Source organism: Abramis brama (assembly GCF_963993115.1).
Source record: "Abramis brama genome assembly, chromosome: 2".
Lineage (NCBI taxonomy): Eukaryota > Metazoa > Chordata > Actinopteri > Cypriniformes > Leuciscidae > Abramis > Abramis brama.
Genome location: NC_139964.1, coordinates 54,174,995 through 54,195,574, shown reverse-complemented (window position 1 = coordinate 54,195,574; position 20,580 = coordinate 54,174,995). Strand labels below are relative to the sequence as shown.

The 20,580-nt window shown below is 36.9% G+C and overlaps 1 protein-coding gene across 4 annotated transcripts in view; it reads right to left on the bottom strand.

The window, feature by feature from the left end:
- tbc1d1 (TBC1 (tre-2/USP6, BUB2, cdc16) domain family, member 1) overlaps positions 1-20,342 on the bottom strand; it is a 78,630-nt gene extending 58,288 nt beyond the window's left edge. Inside the window, exons 1-4 of one of the 4 annotated variants that reach the window (XM_084106707.1) lie at positions 20,181-20,244; positions 19,418-19,708; positions 17,771-18,050; positions 16,682-16,918 (exon numbers count right to left, since the gene is read on the bottom strand). In XM_084106707.1, coding sequence (XP_083962833.1) covers positions 16,682-16,918; positions 17,771-18,046 — 513 coding nt within the window. In that variant the 5' untranslated portion in view covers positions 18,047-18,050; positions 19,418-19,708; positions 20,181-20,244. Of the gene's footprint in view, positions 1-2,800; positions 3,013-6,852; positions 7,005-16,681; positions 16,919-17,770; positions 18,051-19,417; positions 19,709-20,180 lie in introns of those variants that run through there. The other 3 variants (XM_084106708.1, XM_084106709.1, XM_084106710.1) reach the window with 3 other exon arrangements.
- Positions 20,343-20,580: the final 238 nt, after the last annotated feature.

The window sequence follows — 20,580 nt, the reverse complement described above, 5'->3', positions numbered from 1 at the left end:
TGTTTAATATATCTGCTGTTCATGTTCATTTATTAGTGTGTTATATGATTAGAATGTTGTCCCGGTTTTAAAATAAAGCACAGCAATGATATTTGAGAGTGTTTCTCCCTTTTCAGGAAAAGTATCGAAAAAGTATCGAAATCGCAATACTTGACTTGGTATCGGTATCGAAACAATAATTTTGGTATCGTGACAACACTAATGTGTGTATATCTCTATCCATCTATATCTCTCTCCATCCATCTCTCCATCCATCTCTCCATCCATCTCTATATTATATATTATATATACCAAAGGAGAGAGGGTGACTAGTCAATTAGAAAAGAAAGTGCTGGTTTGAACAGAAGTTGGTCAGCTATCTGATGTAGATGTGGAGATGTTGCCCAGTCATGCGATCAGCTAAAGAACTCTTCAAAAGGCCTCTATGTGGGCAGTCCAGTACAAACCCTTTGGCTAATCAAAGCAAATCACACAGCTGAATGTTTCTAAATGAGTGCTTTTCATTAGAGCACTGGTCAGAAACCAATCCAGTGTATGTGGTACCTTAAGTGTAGATATCAAAGCATTTTCTTTTTTATGTGCCTGGGTCTGATTCTAATGTGTGAGTCAAAGTGTGTGCATGTTTATGTAAAGACGGTTAAGCCTGATCATCAGAATTTCAGGATACGAGAACAGGATACTGTGATGGATACTGACTCATCATGATCAACACATTTCAAGTCTTACTGTGAATCCAAAAGTACAATCAACCATTGTCTAATGCTTTCAGATCCAAAATATAAGATCTTATTACCAATTTAACTTTCACAAATTTCATATTTAAATAAAACATTCAATGCAAGGTAAAAATCATGATTTTATCCATCAATTCATGATAATAATTTGATAATTAGATAAGTGGGCGTTTCATTTCCTTTTACTTGGGGGGGGGGGACCCTCAAGTCATTGATGAAAGAATTTTCATTTTTGGATGAACTATAAGTAGGTAAAAAATTACCAAGGGCACGTTCAAGTTCAAAACGGTGCGCAACGTTTTGCTACGGTTTCCGGGTTGAACGTCATGTTTCCTGGAAACGGCGTGCACCGGTGTGCAACGGGGTTTGAGATACGTTTTCTCTTGTTTGGTGGGTGTGTCAGAACTGCAGTCCAATCAGCAGCAAAAGCAGGCGGTATTAAAGTGAACTCGCACAATGGGTTCAAGGAAAGTAATTTACAAATGTGTTCGATGAAGCTCGGTATACACAACAACTGAGGATATTAGAAGACATGTTTGTCGTACGTTTTATTGTAAAAATATAGGATATCAATATAATGATGTAGTTGTTTATATTTTTAGCTTCATTGCAAGTGTATGACATTTGGTATAGAAATAAACAATGGTAATTAAGTGCTTTTCCTAAAAATGAGAAAGAAAATACAGGGTATTAAAACAGTATGAACAACAAATAAAGTCAGTATGTGAGGCTAAATAGATGTGTTTTAGTCTGAATTAGGTAAGATGTGTGCTTCCATTTCAGTTTCAGCAATCCCTTCACTCGATTGGGATGTTCTCTTTTGTTCTGGGCGGCAAGTGCAGTAACTGTAACATCTGGCATATTTTGTAGTATTAAACGCATATTTATACCAACTTCATCAGGCTCCGAAAATTCTTCACAAAGAATGGCCTTCTCAGCTGCCATAGTTGCAACTCTTGCGTCATCAGAACAGTGTGTTCAACGCATCACCGTTTCTGTTTAAAAAACGTTGTGCAACGTTTTGTCGGGGCTGAACGCAGCCCAAGTTTTACTTCATGTTGACTTCAAACGCCATCCAGATCCAGTCTGAAACCAGAGCAGGCCTACAGTTTAACACTTATATCTGTCATTGCCCATTGAGTAAATCGGAACTTGGATTCGTAAGCTTTTACCAATTGTAACCAGTCAAAATAACCCGAATAGCCTTTATCTGTATAATTGCATTTCATAAAGCTACAGTAGTAATGTCTCATCTAAATTTAAGGTCTGCTTTTACCTTGCTTAAAGGGTTAGTTCACCCAAAAATTGGTTTAATCCATTTAGTGCAGCGTTATAATTTGATTGGCTACCACAGTGTGAGAGTAATTTCATTGGCCATCTTTTATGAGAAGAGGATGACAAGAAGAAAACAAATGAAAGGGAATAAATGTGACCAACAACTTAATTCTCTCAGATCAGTCTGGCTGCAATGCTGGATTAACGGTGAAAATGACAGAACTCTAGTTAATGATGTTCTGCAATGGAAAAAGCAGAAGATCATTAATGGTCTAATGATATTTACTGGACCTGAAAAAGGCTAGACTTTCAATCCGCTTCAAAGACGACACTTCTTTTTGTTAATAATCTCATAAATCGAGGTTGCAAGCGTTTGTGCCAAAGATGAACTTGTAGGCCTATATTCAAGTATCAACAAGACTTGTCTTGCATAACAGCCTGTTGCAAACAGGAATATCAGAAAATAATTGGCTGCTAGCTAAAACTATGCATAAGTAGACTATAATGTCTGTTTAAAAGGCAAAAATAAAACATCTAACTAACCACACAACACAGTTCAGAACTTCAGATGCGTCAAGGGTCAAAGTTTTGCTCTCAGCCTAATCGTTGAAGACGACACCAATGGGAACCATGCGGTCAAGCATATGACCAGCAAACAGCAAAGCTTTAAAGACTCTTAATAACAAATAAAATGATACGGATATTTACTTTACTTTGGAAATGTTGTGATCATAAATGACAACAATGGACAAAATGACCTTGACACACTCACAATCACACTCATAACTCACCTGACTCAGCCATCTACGCAGAGAAGGCATGTCCAAACCTGATCATCACCTTCCTGTGTTCTCCCTCATCCCTCAATCTCAGCTATTTCTCTTTTCTTCACTTTCCTGCGTCCTCACCTTCACTTTTCTGTACCTTCAAATGCTAAGCGTAAGTCCCTCAAAGCTTTCTCTGTTCTCTTCTGTTACTCCCTCTCTTACTGCTCCTCTGTTTTGGGACCTAGAGCCGACTCTGGCTCCGCCTCCCATGCTGATTCAGAACAATGTGGTTCAGTCAAAGCGCCACACCATGACATCTTTCAAGGAATATCACCTTCAGAAACACAGCAAAGTTACAATCTCTCATACCCTCCTCCTCCTTTCTCTTCTCTCTCTGGGATGGCTTTATCTCGGGTAACAGTGTTTGATTGTGTGGAGGTTTGCTTACAGCTTAGAGATACAAGCCTGCCAAAGACTGGAAATACTGGCATGTGTCCCATGGGTGAATCTCACGAAAACATGTCTAGGTCATATAAACCAAAAGAAAATGGATGATAATTATGATTATTTTTTGCATTGTGACATTATACTAAGATATTTTCAAGACAGTTAAGCACATTTTCCCTCAAAATTCTCATTACTGTAATGCATGCATCTGGATACTTGAGTTTTTTTTGTAATTCCCATTATTCTTAATTCAATTCTCACTTACAGTAATAAACATGTCTAGACAAATTCAATCAAAATATCATTTCTCTAGACATGTTCATGACATGAAATGCACTTTTTCAAAGTTAGCCACCTTTAATATATTTCACTGTTTGACGTAGTATGACTTGTGCTATGCGTCCCTCTCTGTCGTGAACAACCAGCCATGGTTTTCTGTGCCCAAGAACACTTAAGACAGACAAACACATGGTCTGTTCTTACTTAGTAACACACACACTCACTCGCATAGAGGAAGTCAGGAGGGCTGGAACAGTGAGTAATCCAAAAATAAAGAGAAGTCAGTACCCTTTCAGCTTGGCATGAACACCGAAGAGCAGAAAACACCCTAACAAACAGCTCCTGTCCCGCGATGGAAGAGTGAAAGTGGCGAGCAGCTTTGGTGAAGCTCAGGTCATTATCAGCACAGAAAGCACAGAGATCTGGACTCATACAACAACTTAAACCAGCCAACTAACAGTCAACCTTTTTAACTAAATATACCTAGACAGTCAAGTTGATGAAAAACTTGGGTGAGTCACAAACAGCTTAAACGTCTTTACTGTTGGCATGATCATTAAAATAAAAAATAGCTTGTCTCAGCACTTTGATGACACGCCAAACCCATTAACATCTAAACAAGTGAGGGGGAGAGAGATAGACCGAACACAAGGGAGTCTGGGAAATGCCACACAGCTCCAACCCGGAGAAAAAAACAGCTTTGACTTTGTCCAGACACACACACCTATACACACACAATGGTGGAAAACTTTAGGAAAAGAGGGACAAACAAACGTCAAAGATAATTTACTTTAACATTCTTTAAATCTGTGACATTTTACAAATAGTTAAATGAATGTATCTGTCATATTTACTTTGTTATAGACTTAAAACAACTGTGTGAGAACATGATTTTCAGCATACACTGCCCATTACTCCACACTCACAGCGCACACCCACTCACAAGACCACAATCTCAAAGTTCAGGTTTTTGAGGTCGAGTCACCGGAAAAGAAGGGAAATACTAGACAATGATGATGGAAATCTAATCTCCACAACCACCACTAAAACAGCGTAATTAGTCATATGATAATGAGATAATTTCCGGATAGTTGTGCTAAATGCTATATTTATTTATTTATAGAAGAATTTTAAACATCATTACTGTATAATTACTAGTATATGTGCACTTTTATGACCTACAAATAGTTTTTTTTGTTTAAAAGTCAATAATAACATTTAGGCTATCAAAATAATAAACAACGTAAATAAAATAATGACAGACTAATAGTTTTAATAGTTTAAAAGTTCAAAGGTTTGATTATTTTATGTGAATAATTTAGCCTAATCAAATGTTAGAATAAAATTAAATAGAATCATTTGAATAGTGTCATTAACATCAAAACTATAGGCTACTAAAAGTTAGTGCAAAAGTTTGATTCTTTTATGTGAATAATTTAATAAAATATTTTAATAAAACAAAATAATAATAAATTAAAACCATTAGAATAGTTCCATTAAAACCAACAACCCTAGAGAGGATAAGCAGGAAAATGGATGGATGGATGGATGGATGGATGGATGGATGGATGGATGGATGGATGGATGGATGGATGGATGGATGGATGGATGGATGGATGGATGGATGGATGGATGGATGGATGGATGGATGGATGGATGGATGGATGGATGGATGGATGGATGGATGGATGGATGGATGGATGGATGGATGGATGGATGGATGGATGGATGGATGGAGAATCTTCCATTAAGATTTGACTGTGGCTCAAACAGTAGAGCGTTGGTGCTTGCAACGCCAATGTCTGTCATCATGGGTTTGATTCCCAGGGAAAGCAAGAATTCATAAGAATGTAAATGTGTACCTTGAAATGCAATGCAAGTCGCTTTGGATAAAAGCGTCTGCCAAATGCATAAATGTAGATGTAAAACCTGGACTAGACTACTGATTCATTTATGAATTGACTAAGTCATGAAAATGACTAATTTTTTGGCAACAACGGCTGTATTTGCTCACATTTTGAAAAGTATATCTATTGTCACAAAGCTGAAAATTATAATATTTGTTGCTACTGTCCTCTATATCACCCAGCCCTTCTCCACAGCAAGAACACCACACATGCACAACACTATAGGGTTTCAAGTTCAGTGTTAAAAATTAAAATAAAAAAGTATGCATACACAGACACATAGGTAAAGTAACTCTTTGAAAGAAGGAAGGAGCACCGGTCACATGAGGTGGAACAGAGTGCGGGACATGTGACTGTGACACACACACCTAAAAATGAGGTGGTTCCATTTAGGCTACTACTGAAGAATTATTGGCAGCACAAAAACACAAAGGAAAACCTAATGAAACTACACTGAGCAACACACATCTAAAAAGTTAAAAGAGCCGGACAATCAAATTAACTCCACAAAAGTGAACACACAATACATTATGGCAGGCTGGGAGAAAAATGACAAATTATATTCATTGCCCTCTATCATTCATGAACAAAAACAGCTTTAAGTCTATGTAAATGATTGACATTTCTCATGCACACTTCCCCATTTTGTTCTTGATGTTCCTTCTGAGTTCTGACACACACACCATCAATCTTACTCCACAATGCCTTGAGTGTCATTAGTCTATAGGAACAGACTGCTGCTTGAATGAGAACACTTACTGAACTGAACAAACTGCACCACCCTTTTATTCTCAACAGTAACTATCTCAGTTTGAGTCATTTTTCAGCATGTTTGATACAATGTTAAATTTAGTACATTGCAAAACTACTTTAAACAATCTCAGCAAATCCCTTTCTACATAGAGATAAATGATATACAGCTAGCGTTACTGTTACAGTTGACCTATCAAATAACCGCCATACGGTCTGTTTACCTAGATTTAGACCAGTAGCCCATTTAGACCATTTAATCGTACAAATAAACTTTTTGAATATAGCCTAATATTTGAATAGTATTTTATTAACAAACTGGCAGCATTGTGGGCTACCTTGACAGCATTGTGGGAATCACTATCTTCATGAACATTTGAATCAATGCCCACAAATGCTGTCTTGATAGGCAGCTCGGTAGGTTTTGAAACACAGCCATTAAGACAACTTTACAAAGAAAAAGTTAATTATCTAGATGTACTTTAATGCTTTACATAAACAACTCGTTATTCCCTCTTCACGAGAGAGAAAACTATATAATTTAATTAAATAAAAAGGAAATAAATTATGCTGCAATGGGCTAACGTTCACTAAAATCTCTCATTAGTGGCTAACCGACTAGCTAAGTATGCTAACACACACATACACTTTCCAACTAAACAAATTCCAAAGAAACTTTATAAAGGTACTCACTGTCTCCTGCTCGCTTTTCACATCCCTCCGCAGTAAATGAAAGATGTGAAAGCGCGCTTTCATCGCTTCGGCCATCCAGATCTCATGGAGAAAGTGAAACTAGAGGGAGTTAGTAGTGTGTGTGAGTGTGACCGTTTGAGCGGCGTTCAGTGGGATGTGACGGTAACATTCACATGATGTTGAGAGAAAACTACACTGGGATAGCAGATCATATCACATCCATGGGAATACAAACGGCTTGTCAAGTAGACCATCTTGTGTTTAGTGGTAAATGTTAATTTGTAAGCTTGAAAAATAATTTTCGTTTAGATCCTATGGGAAGGGAGATGAAATTACTAGTTGCAATATAAATAAAACAATGTAGGCTAGTTTAGTTTAGACTGGGTTTAAGATTATTTATAAATATTAAATATTAAAAGGTGTTGACAGAAATAATAATTTACTCTCCATGTATATTTCCCATGTTCAGGATTTGACCACCACCTGGTGGCAGATAGGATTTTACAGTCACAACATGAACATACACTGACAGATATAGCTCTAAATAGCCTAATAAAATACATTTCAGCATAAATTATAACACCGTATAATCTGACAAACTGTAGAAACATTTAGCATTTTTCTCCTATTTAGTAAAATATTTTTCATCACATAGCTATTATATTATAAGCTTAATAATTTAAGTGATAAGTTTAATTGAATATTAAATATACATTTTTAGAATATCTTAGAATTTAACATATAATTTGCTTTAATGGCAGAAGCTAACATGTTATCCAGCATAATTTGAGAATGGTTCAAAGAGCATCTTGTGCTTAAATAAAATACAAATAAAAACAATACTTTAGACTTAAAGGATTTCGCATGCTTATTTTTTGCTTAGTTATCAAGAAATAGTGACCCATTCTAAATATTTCATCATTTTACATCATAACTTTGGTTTAAATGAAATTATTTACAGGTTTAAATGAAGAAAAAAAAAAAAAAAGTTTCAGGCAAGGATCAGGCTTTTGGACCCCACAAGTTAAACAAATGAAGGGACTCTTTTATAACATTAAATATAAATTTAGATTTTTTTTACAACTGTACGTCATTAGTATGTCTTCTTGTTTAATCTAAATCTGATCAAATTGTTTTGTAGCACATTTTATTCAACATTCTGTCCCACCCACACACACACACACACACACACCTCTGTCCTACTTAAATTGATCCAGTCCCTTGACACTGTAACGGATATCCATCTAATCTTTTTCCATTACAAGAAACAGCAAACACATCTCCCTCATTATTTATACTTAAAGTAAAGTATTATAAATATGATACATGAGCAATATAGGCTGCTCAAAATAGTTAGTATTATCTGGAATCATGTTAAATAATGAAATGTTAAAATACAGTTTTGAAAGTATAGCCACAAGACTTAAACATTATACATGTTGGCATGCAACTAGTTTGACAAAATCACTAACTTTTTTTTGTATAAAGTTACATCCAATTTTCCAATTATAACCCATTAAGACAACTTTACAGCTCAAATAATGGAGACATTAATTTAAGTGCTTTAACAAAAATGCAAGCTTACTTGAGTGCTACAAAATTTCTCAAATGTAAGTGCATTACTAACTGTATTTTTGGTTTTGGTTTTGTATATCAAAAAGATTTCCTATAGTAAAAGTTTATATGAATTGGCGATTCATCCATGAGTATGATTCTATTTTTAAAAACCTTGTAATTTCCTACGTAATCTCATGGACAAACAAATTTTTATCAAGGTGGCAATTACTACTAATAATAATACATTTTATTTCATAGAGAGCCTTTAAAAGCAGCTTCAAATCGCTGTGCACAAAATAAACAGTACATGGCACAATAAAAAATAAAAAAGAAGTAAACATCAACAAGCAAATGCTAGTTTAAATAAAATATGTCTTGAGTTGAGATGTCATAGGTCTGAGCTTCCTGAGTTCAAGAGGAAGGGTAGGAGCATAGACAGAAAAAGCCCTGTCACCCATAGATCTTAAGCAGGTTTGTGAAACAGTCAACAAATTAGACTGTGAGGAGCGCAGTCTGCGATTTGGGGTGTAAGGGATTTACAATGCAAATAATGAGGAGCCAAGCCATGTAATGCTTTGAATGTCAGCTCAGCATCATAATTTTAAAATCAACACAGAACCCGACCGGCAGCCAGTGCAAGGACTCCAAAACAGGAGTAATATAATTGCATGCATGTCCTGGTCCCGGTTGGGATCCTGGCGGCAGAGTTTTGTACATATTGGAGCTTATTAAGTGTGGATTTAGAAACTCTGGCTAAAAGGGCATTACAGCAATCTATCCAAGAGACAACAAATGAGTTTATCAGCTTTTCAGCCATAGAGAAATTTAGCATAGGGCGCAATCTTGCTATATTTCTGAGGTGAAAAAAGGATGCTTTTTAAGTATACGCATAAATTCGTACAATGTGAATCATACGGATATGTAAGATTTTTAGAAAAAAGCACCGAGGTCCTTCCCTAACCCCAACCCTAAAACTTACCGCGACTGTGGCGTAAGCAGATCGTATGAAAACGTGCCAATGAGATCAGACGAACTCATACGAATTAGGGGCCGTTTAAACGACACCGTTTTCAACTAAAAACTTTTTAAGCGTTTTGGTCGTTCATTTACATGACAACTGTGTTTTAGGGGCCTGAAAATGCAAACTTTTCAAAACGGGATTCAAAGGCAGTGGTGGAAAGAGTACTAAATAATTGTACTTAAGTAAAAGTATTGCTACTTAAGTAATAATTTACTTGAGTACAAGTAGAAGTACTGAAAAATAATATGACTCAAGTAAGAGTAAATAAGTAGTTTGCTTAAAAACTACTCAAGTAACTATGTTACAAGAGCACTTTAGTATTATTTTTCTATTTTTACCCAAAATGGGGAGATGATAGCGATATGGAGCGCTAAACACTCTCATGTCAATTCTGTTTCATTCATACTGGAAGCCCAGTACACACTGATTCATACCTCGCGCAGAAAGTCCACAAGTGAGATTCATAGAAGTGATTCACTTATGACGTTTCAGGAAATGCCAATATGGATATAATAACATGCAAATAGAGACATTTGACTGAAGAAACATGAAGACAAACACATGATAGCGATATCTTAGGTATTTTCATAAGAATGATGCATGTCTATAAAGGGATAGTTCACCAAAAAAGGAAAATTAGCCCCTGATTTATTCACCCTCAAGCCATCCTAGGTGTATATGACATTCTTCTTTCAGATGAATACAATCAGAGTTATATTAAAAAATGTCCTGGCTCTTCCAAGCTTTATAATGGCAGTGAATGGCTAGAGAAAATTTGAAGCCCAAAAAAGTGCACCCATCCATGATAAAAGTGCTCCACTTTTACTCCAGGGGGTTAATAAAGGCCTTCTGAAGTGAAGCCATGTGTTTGTGTAAGGAAAATACCCATATTTATAACTTTATAATCTAAAATAACTAGCTTCAGCCAGACGACCGACCATACGCATCGATTTACGGTGGAAGACTAACCCCTGACTCGACGCACAACGTATATATATTATAGAAGAGGAGCTTCAGTTTGTTGCACAGCCCTATTTGTTTAAACCACGAGAGGCGTCTAAACTTACGATACTCCTACATTCTACATCATACATGTGTCACAGGTTACTTGTGGCGCAAGTCAATTTGCTTAGTATGCGTACGATTGTCTGGCGGAAGCTAGTTATTTTAGATTATAAAGTTTTAAATATGGGTATTTTTCAAAAACCCATGGCTTCGCTTCCGAAGGCCTTTATTAACCCACTGGAGCAATGTGGAGTATTTTTTTTATATCATGAATGGATGCACTTTTTTGGGTTTTAAATTTTTTCCAGCCATTCACTGCCATCATAAAACTTGGAGCCAGGACATTTATATGAATTATGTGTGAGTAAATCATGGGCTAATTTTCATTTTTGGTTGAACTAACCCATTAATGCAATACTAATCAACATAGCCTGTATTATAGAATTTGATAAAATAATATATTCTCACACATGAAACCACAGAAGTAATTTCAAGTCATTTTGATTTTTGAAGCAAAACATGATATTAAACTCATAAATTGTAGTTTTTGACGGTATGCTAAGCAAACATACTAGCTTTCCCTGTTGTCAAGAGAAAATGTTTTATTACTAATCTTTAAAAGTAAGTCCAGGTAAGATCATTTGAATGTTTTTATTTGAATAATTTCATAATTGAAAGCAAAGAAGGTTAAGTGAAAGGTCCGATAAAAAAGAGAGATGTAGTATGAATAAAAAAGTGGCAGTAAAAAAATAAAATAAAAATTTAGTTACACTAAAGGGTGGCGGTGTCACCGGCTTGGGCCCTCCATCGCTGCTCGCAGCTATATATATAGCCAGTTGGTGGCGCTATAACTTTGACTCACAATAGTTACATCCATCTGATCGGCCTCTTACCACGAACACACTGCTGAAGTTTCATCAAGATCAGTTAATGTATGCAGAAGTTATATAACTTCGTGTTTCTCTTTTCTCGCCATTGTTTCCTCGCCACGGCCAAACCGTTCGAGATATCAAAAATCCGTCCGGAATTTATCATCCTCAATGTCTTGACTTCATGCTGACCGAGTTTGGAGGCGATTGGATGAATTCTCTAGGATGAGTACATCAAATTCCACAGCATGCGTTTTTCAAACAACCCATAATAGCCGACTTCCTGTTGGGCAGAGCTAATAACTTAGAGTGCGGAAGTTGTTCGGCCCGATGAGATCTATATGTGTACCGAGTTTCATATTAATTCATGCAAGCGTGTTTGATATATGGACCAAGTTTTCAGACCGTGTCCAAGGGGGCGCTGTTGAGCCCCCCTGCCACGCCCGGGTACCAGCTTCAGCCCGGCTCTGATGACCGTGGGTTCTGACCTGTGTGGAAAGTTTCAAGAGTTTTTGAGCACGTTAAGGGCCCCAAAAGCCCCTGAAACCTTGAAAAACAAAGATTAAATGGAATAGACAAATCCCCCCCCCCACACACAGACAGACACACAGAGAGAGAGAGAGAAAATTCTCCAGAAAATCCACATTCAAACCAAAATATCTGACTTCCTGTGGGTCTGAGGTAATGACTGTAAATTAGAAAGTTGTCCTGCTTGATGAGAACAATACACCTACCAAGTTTTGTGATTCTAGGAAAAACTAAGCCCCCATTTTTGACTAAAGGTGGCGCTACTGAGCCATTCCACCACGCCCGTTTCTGAAACTTTGCACATGTCTACTGGATAATAAATGTGATGTGTCTGTCGAGTTTCATGCATTTTCAAGCATGTGAAGAGTCTCAAAAGCATCCGAAAAGAATATTAACGTTTGATGCGTTGCCACGGCAACAGTATCTAAGATATCAATAATCCTTTCACAGGTCTACATCTGCCGTGTGTCTACATTATACACAAAGTTTTAAGCAAATCGGGTAAAAATAAGAGAGTGATTTCAAAGCATTTTGAAAGTGACACTTCATGTTGCCAGTTGGTGGCGCTATAACTTTGACTCACAAAGGTCACATCCATGTGATCGGCCTCTTACAACGAACACACTGCTGAAGTTTCAGCAAGATCAGATAATGCATGCAGAAGTTATAACACACTTCCTGTGTCCCATTATTCGCCATAAATTTGTTTCCTCGCCACGGCCAAACCGTTCGAGATATCAAAAATCTGTTCGCAAGAATTCATCCTCAATGTCTTGACTTCATTCACACCGAGTTTGGCGGCGATCGGATGAATTCCCTAGGAGGAGTATTTCACATTCCATTGTATGCATTTTCCAAACAACGTATAATAACAGACTTCTTGTTGGGCTTTTGTAAAACTTAGAGCATGAAAGTTGTTCGGCCCGATGAGATCTATATGTGTACTGAGTTTCATATTATTACATGCAAGCGTGTTTGATATATGGACCAAGATTTCGGACCCCATTCCAGGGGGCGCTGTCGAGCCCCCCTGCCACGCCCGGGTACCAGCTTAAGTCCGGCCCTGATGGCCGCAGGTTCTGACCTGTGTGCAAAGTTTCAAGAGTTTTTGAGCATGTTAAGGGCCCTAATTAAGTGGAGTATGGTTAACGTTAAATTAAATGCTCTTCTTTTTCGTTCTACTGAAAATGTGCTGGGAGCCTACTATTGCTTTTACATGCATCTGATTGACAGACAAATCATGCAATCTTATTTCACTGTTGTTGAGGGTTTTTCAGCTTTGTACAAAGTTTGAATATGTTATTAAAATCAGAATATGAGCATAGCTCACTTATATTCAGTAAAATATTGAAACGTTAGCAATACGCAGGCCCGGGGTGGGTAATCGGGAGAATCGGGAGAATTCCCGGTGGGCCGCTTCACTTTTGGGCCGGTCGAGGTTTTTTTATTTTTTTACATTTGTCACGTTAGTTACATTAGGCTACACACGTTCCACATTCTGACACCGCAGCGTGCAGCCTCTGCATGGGTTGTATCATGTGAGGGAGTTCTCCCCTCCCCTCCCCTCGGCAGTCGATGGGCGGGACTTACTGTTTTAATAACCTCAAATGTCATTAGGTATCACGTTTTTTGATTAAAAAAGCATTATTTTTGAATATTTTTGAATACAAATAAATCTGTAAACATTAGTTCAATATGCCTCTTTGTGGAAGAGTGGGATACATTTCAAATGCTTTCTTTCTTTCTGCTTTTGTTAATTTATCAACCTATCCTTGTGGAATACATTTTTGTTAACTTCTCAGCTTAAGTGAATTATTATTTAACCTTTACATTATTTGTTGAACCATGTTATTAATAAAAACTACACAATGGTAAGAGTTGAACTGTTGCTTCATTTATCCAATTTGGAAAAAGTGCTAATTTGGAATTCCACCATGGAAAAAGAGGGCCGGTCTTGGGCCTGAAACTCCCGGGCTGAAAAGTGGCCCCACTCCGGCCCTGGCAATACGAATTCTAAACACGAGCGCCAGTGATTGAATGTCAAAGCCAGGTTTGAACACCCGCCCCCCAGCTGAACTGGAAGTTTTGATTGGTTTTGCACCCGAGTCAGACCTGTCTGTTATTGGCTGAAGGCAGCGCTTCAGAACTGTCTGTTATTGGCTGAAGGCAGCGCTTCAGAACTGTCTGTTATTGGCTGAAGGCAGCGCTTCAGAACTGTCTGTTATTGGCTGAAGCGCAGGGCTGAGGGCTCAGCCTCCACCGCACGCAGTCGTTTGAAAAGTGTTTGTGAAATGTAAGCTCGCTCTGTTGCTCCGTCGGCACCTTTGTCAAAGTACTCTGTACTTTTGGTGAAAAATAAATGTAGCGAAGTTGAATACTTTATTTTAATTCTACTCAAGTAAAAGTACCACAATTTAATTATACTCAAGAAAGTAGAAAAAATCTAAAAATCTACTCAAGTACTGTAACGAAAGTATTTGTAATTAGTTACTTTCCACCACTGTTCAAAGGGCAAGTTTTTGAAAACGATACTGCAATTGTCTCTGTATAAACAACAATAATGCAAATTAGTGAAAGCGGTGACATCGTACACATGCGTATTATGTGTTTCGTCGGTGCATGGTGTTTCTTTACAAAGTGATATCACCAACTACTGGCCAGGCATGAATAATACAGTGTTTTTAGTCACTTTTGTGGATCCGCGTGAGCGTGGAACATTTTGACAACGTTGTCGTCTGTACACAAAAAAAACGCAAAGGAAAAAACGTTTCAATTTTTAGTACATCGTTGTCGTGTACCATTAACAACCAATTGGTCCCCACCCTGTAATCCATTACACTCGGATGTACGTCACAACACAGAAAAATATATCTGTCGCTTCTTCTGTTTCATCACGACTTTAAGTTACCCATAACTACAATGTGACTTTCACAAACTTTCACAGCTTAAATGTGACTTTTCACAGCTGTCACCATATTACAAAGACATAATGAACAACAAGAAACGATACAAAGGTATTTGCTATATGCTAAGCTGTTGAGCTTAAGCACAGCTGTAGGGTCTCACATGAAAGACAGAGTAAATGGAATTAAGTGATCTTAAATTGTCTGGTGACATGAAAGCTGATAGAAAACATGTCTTAATAAGTTATGGTTGAAGAGGTCATTTAGTAGTTGTTTTTCAGTTTAAAAAAAGAACATGGAGCATGTGAAGTTGAGGGAACATCACTATGATCTGAATCTCAGTCATTCAGACATGCACTCACACACATATTTTGGGGAGTGGAAGCCCATGAGTGACAGGTGGTCAGAAGACAGTGACATGAACACCCGTCTATCTCTCTTTCTATCTCGCTGTCTTGTTTATCAAGTCAATAGACAGTCGCAGGAGTCCGTAGCCACATTGCGGTTTGCTCACTGACACAGGAAATGGTTACTATGACAACTCAGATCTACATCCTGCTTAAATGCAGGTTTATGAAGGAAGCTTCACAATCTAGATCTCAGACAATCCATCATTACGAGTCAATATTCAAAAACAATCAGTCCATTGTAATAAACCACCATTGTTTATCACTACTTATATGCTACTCTTATTTCACAAACCTGTTTTGATTTGTACTGGGTTTTAACTTTATTACAGACAGCTGAATGAATCTGTGCTACTGGCCATCATGTTACCCAATGATAACCAACACATTTGGAACAAGTTGTGTCAATCTGCCATCAGTGTGACATCAAAAGATGAAAGTAAAAGATGCCAAATCAGTCTCTCTCGTAAACGCACATACAAGCACATAAAACGCTTTTTATGGCAGTGGCTAGCCACATGTACTAAACTTTATGTGAAGAATACAGTACTTTCTCTGTCTTCCATTTTCCTTTTCTGAAATTTGTACCTTTTCATTTACCTTTATGATTAAGGTTGCTTGTTAAGGCAAGAATCACAATTATTATTGCTTATACTTTGAGTTAATGTTAAACCTCAGATATGAGCCATTACATTTTTAAGACTTAAAAGGATGTTCAATCAGCGTTTGTCAGTGTCTGTTGTCTGGGGCAGTGTGAACATGAGAGTTATTTTTCATAAAATTCTAAATGCAACGACCAACTTTTTTGTTGGTGTTTGTCTGTGCGGTGTGAATTGGGCTTAAGACTTAAAAAGACATAAAAGTCTGTTGAAAAAAAAAATTCTGTTTATCCATAAAATGGAATTCAATAGATCAAAACGTTCTTCAAGATATCTTTATTTTGTGTTCCACATAAGTTAGAGAGTCATTCAGGTCCGAAACCACATAAGGGTGAGTAAATGATGGAAGAGTTTTCATTTTTTGGTGGATTATCCCTTTAAGATTGGGGTGGGCCAATAAGAAGTCAACTAGCAACCACTAAAACACCTTAGCAACCGCATATCAATAGCAATGCATGGGCACCACTCTGGTAAAAAAACAAAAACTGGTTGTTCTCTCTGATTGTCATTGTGATGTTATGGTACTATCTTATTATCTTATTTACACAAAAGTCAAACTTGCACAAATGCACACACCTATTAGGAGGGAGGATTGACATTTAAACCTCTGAGCTTTCCCTCATCAAAAGAGATTCACTTCAAAGTCATGTGTGAGAAAAACACCTACGGCAAACCCTCTAACAGTTCTAAGAGCCACAAACGCAACAATCTCAAAACTACCAACACTAATTTATTGTCATAGACCACACAGAATTGTGTGACACTGGGAGTCCATTACATTTCAATTTAGCTTAACTGAATTTGAAGTTCATATTAATCAGTCCATATTAATCAATCAATCCAGAGTTCAAATGCAGCTAATCCAAAAATGTCCCCTTACCTTCAGCTGGTCCTGGCAGCGGAATACATAGCAGGCAGCTTTTTTCTCCTCTCTGAGCAGACAGCCAAAATAGCTGGGCTCCTGGCTGTTGTGAATGAGTTTGGTGATACGATGAGGCCTGTGATCAAACAGAACCATATGTTGCAATGGGTCCCATGGCTTCCCCGGTCCTGCCGTGTCCAGAATGCAGCTCACTGAATTGGCTGAAATCTGCAGTACCACAGGCTGATCTCCAACCTTGGACCATCAGAGAGAAAAAGAAAAAAATAGTGCTATGGTGCTACCATGGTATTCTTCTATGTGTCACAGTTTGTTTTCATTAGTCACATGTTTTCCTTTGATCAGTTTTCCCGCCACTCCTTTGTTTCCATGGTCACCACCATTATGGGTTCATTTGGTTCAGCTGTGTTTGATTAATCATCCTCATTTGTGTTTGCTATATAAGTTGGTCCCTACATCCATTCTCTATCCGATCACTATTATGTTAAGTGTGTGTGGATCAACCTGTTTGCATGTCTTCTAGATTGTAATCAAAACTTTGTATTTGAAATGATCGTCTTCTTCCTGCAACCCACTGTGACACTATATGTACATGAATACTGTTATATACAGTGAATACTGTGCCATAGTATTCATCTAAATAATAAAAAAACACTTTTGTGTCCCTGATTGTACAAACCGTCTTCAATAATTGTACTCTACTGTTCAAGATGTTTCATATACACAACTGTTCAAAAGTTTGGGGTCAGTAAGATTTTTTTGAAAGACATTCATCACAAAACATATATTATGGTTTACATAAAAATATTAAGCAGTAGCCTACAACTATTTTCAACACTGATAATAAGAAATGTTTCTTTAGCACCAAATCAGCATATTAAAATGACTTCTGAAGGATCATGTGAAACTGAAGACATTTTAATATTTGAAATTATTTTACTGTGTTTTTATAGTGAGCATAAGAAACTACTGACACCAACGTTTAAACAGTAGTGTATATATATTTACAATACATTTACAATTAGGCTTTGCATTGCTGTGTTTTTCTGTAACATGTATTTTTTTCCCAACATGTATAAATAAACTGACCTCTGGAGAGTAAGTGCCATTAAATTCATGGTTTCCGTTCTTCTTCCCTGGCCGGGGCCTCCGTATCTCAGCCACCACCCAGGGGAGCATGGCCATGGTGGTCTGTGGATGGACGGCCAAAGATCCAACCAGAGTTAGCCTGTATTTAATCTCCTCTTCCCCTTCCTCTTTCTTCCTCTTATCCACTGATCCAGGAAGTGTTTGTGTAAGGGCAGAGAGAGGATGATCTTTGATTGGGTCATCTCTGGGTTTGACCTCGAAACAAATTCCCTCCATGCTCCTAATCAAAAAATGAGGAACTAGGAATGACCTTGTCAAGAACATAAAAAAAATACCAATATAAATGAAGCAGGTGGTTCTGTGATAAGATACAGTGAAGGTGTTTGATACAACTTCTACAACATTTACAACCTCAACTCTGCCATTTGCAGGGGAATAAAACAGCTTACTCTGAAAGCCCTAGGAAAGGAATACAGGCAAAGAATTCCTGCCCCCTTTCAGCTTTAAGCAAAGTTGTCTAAAAATGATAAAATATTAATACAATTTCATAATAATACTATTTTTATTTTTATTTATTTTTTTGCTCTTTAAATTTGCATTAGAAATGATAGTCAAACATATTTAAAACAATAAATAAACAAAGTTTATCACTGAAAAAAAGTCAGGAAGGATAAAAACTGTTATTTTAGTATTTTATAAATACTATTATTATTTATTAATATTTTGAATTTGTCTTTTTTATTTTCAGGTTTCATTTTAATTAAAGTTTTAGTCATTTTTTTGTGCTTTTGTCATTTGTATTAGTTTTTATATTATTTTTGATTATTTTAAAAAATTTAACTTATTTCTCTTATAGTTACCGAAGCAACATTTATAATTTCCCTTTCAGTTTTTTTTTTATTTGAAGTTTTTCATCTAATATGTAATTTTATTTTATTTCATTATTTCAGTTTTTTTTTTTTTACACTGGCTAAAACCTAAAAATGTGCTTTAATTAAATTAACTGGTTTAATTAAGTCTAGAATATTATTTAATATACCCTAGAATCATCTGACTGCATTATGTTACACTGACAAAAGTAATTTTTGCATTATGTTACACCAACAAAATTCACTGCAAATTCTGTACAGTGTGTCAAGGGATGCGCCATTCAGAATAGTTTGTAGTGATAATGACAACAACAAGAAACCTCATCCTCTACAAATAGAATTAAGTGTTATAAAATAAGATTATGTAAAGGTCATATTGTACATCTGAACAGAAGTGTATGAGGCAATGGAATAGAGTGTCCTCCTGCACGGTTCTGAGACGGGGTCCTCATGCAATGAAGCCAACAGCGAGTATAAATAGCCAAGCATGTCTAATGAGACACAACTGCTATTTACAGAGAGGTCAACAGAAAGTTACTCTGATGATAACAAACAAGAAATAGCAAAATGTCACAACAAAAAATACAGGACCGGTCATGAACAAGTAGCCTTCAAAATCGTAGGAGAGAGGCAAGTCACCTCAAAAAAAAAAAAAAAGGTTTTGAGGACATTTTGCAAGGTCATAGGTTTGTCGCAGAGCAATATTTTACTATAAGTTACTTTGCTATACTTTTATATGCAAATAATGAGCTTTACAAAAGTTTTAACTTTCGCTTACCTTTAGGCTACACACGATGCACCGCCTGTTTGAGGAAGTTCTTAAATAACGGTCCCGTTAGTTTTTGACAATACAGACTATAATGTCCCATCGGCAACTGATTTTCAGGTTGAACTTTCTCCAAAGTAGTCGATTAATCACTGTATCATTCTCTCGCCATAGCAATAACGCGACACGGAGTAGCCTAGTGTGAGTAGCCCTAGTGTGAGTGTGATTGAGGAAGTCTTCTCTTCTGACGTTTGAATGAACTTCTGACTGCGCAGATCACGGTGAGAGAAGGTCCTGCCAGCACTAAAATAAAACATAAATAAATAAAAACAAATCTTTTTCAATCCGGTTGTGCTTTGAAATCCACGTTGGTTTTAATAAAGCTGCGGAGTTTTTGTTTATAGTTTTTGCTTTTCCGTAGGTTAAAAAAAAAAAATCTGTCATTAGCCTATTACTCATCCTCGTGCTGTTTCCCGTATGACTTTGTTTCTTCTGAGGAACTCAAAAGGAGACGTTAGATTTTGTGACTGACAGCCTCAGCCACCATTCTATTTACGTACGTTTTTCACTTATACCACGATAAAAGTGAATGGTGACCTTTGATGTCCAAAGAAGTCAGTGTCCACGTTCTGTTTACGTATGCACTGTCAAAGTACTGAACAACTAAAATGTTGGCATAATTGTGTTATAGTCTATTCTTGATAAGTATTATTGTACCTAATATTATCAGCATGCGATTTTTGTAATACATGTAGGCGGTAAAGCAAAAAGTTACCAAAAATGTGCCTTTATCCAGCGACGCACCTGCCGCGTCCACTGCCCGGATTGATATCCCGGTGCGCGCGCTCTGTGTTTGTGCGCGTGCTCACAGACAGCTCTTGCTCTTCATTTAAGACACAAGTACTCTCTTCAGGTTTGTTTTACACAAACCGAAAGTAAAGACCACTACGAGCTACATACACACACGCGCACACACACTACTGTCAACTGGGCAAGACTATAAATAAAGAGGTGTAGAGTGACCAAGATTGCCTATGACTGAAAAGTTTAAAATAAAATAAAAAATGACACAATTCTAAAATATAAACTTAGCCAAATACAGACTTCATGAACAAAAGAAATATCATATTATGCCAAATATAGCCTATAAAAGTAATGCTGACATTTTCTAACCA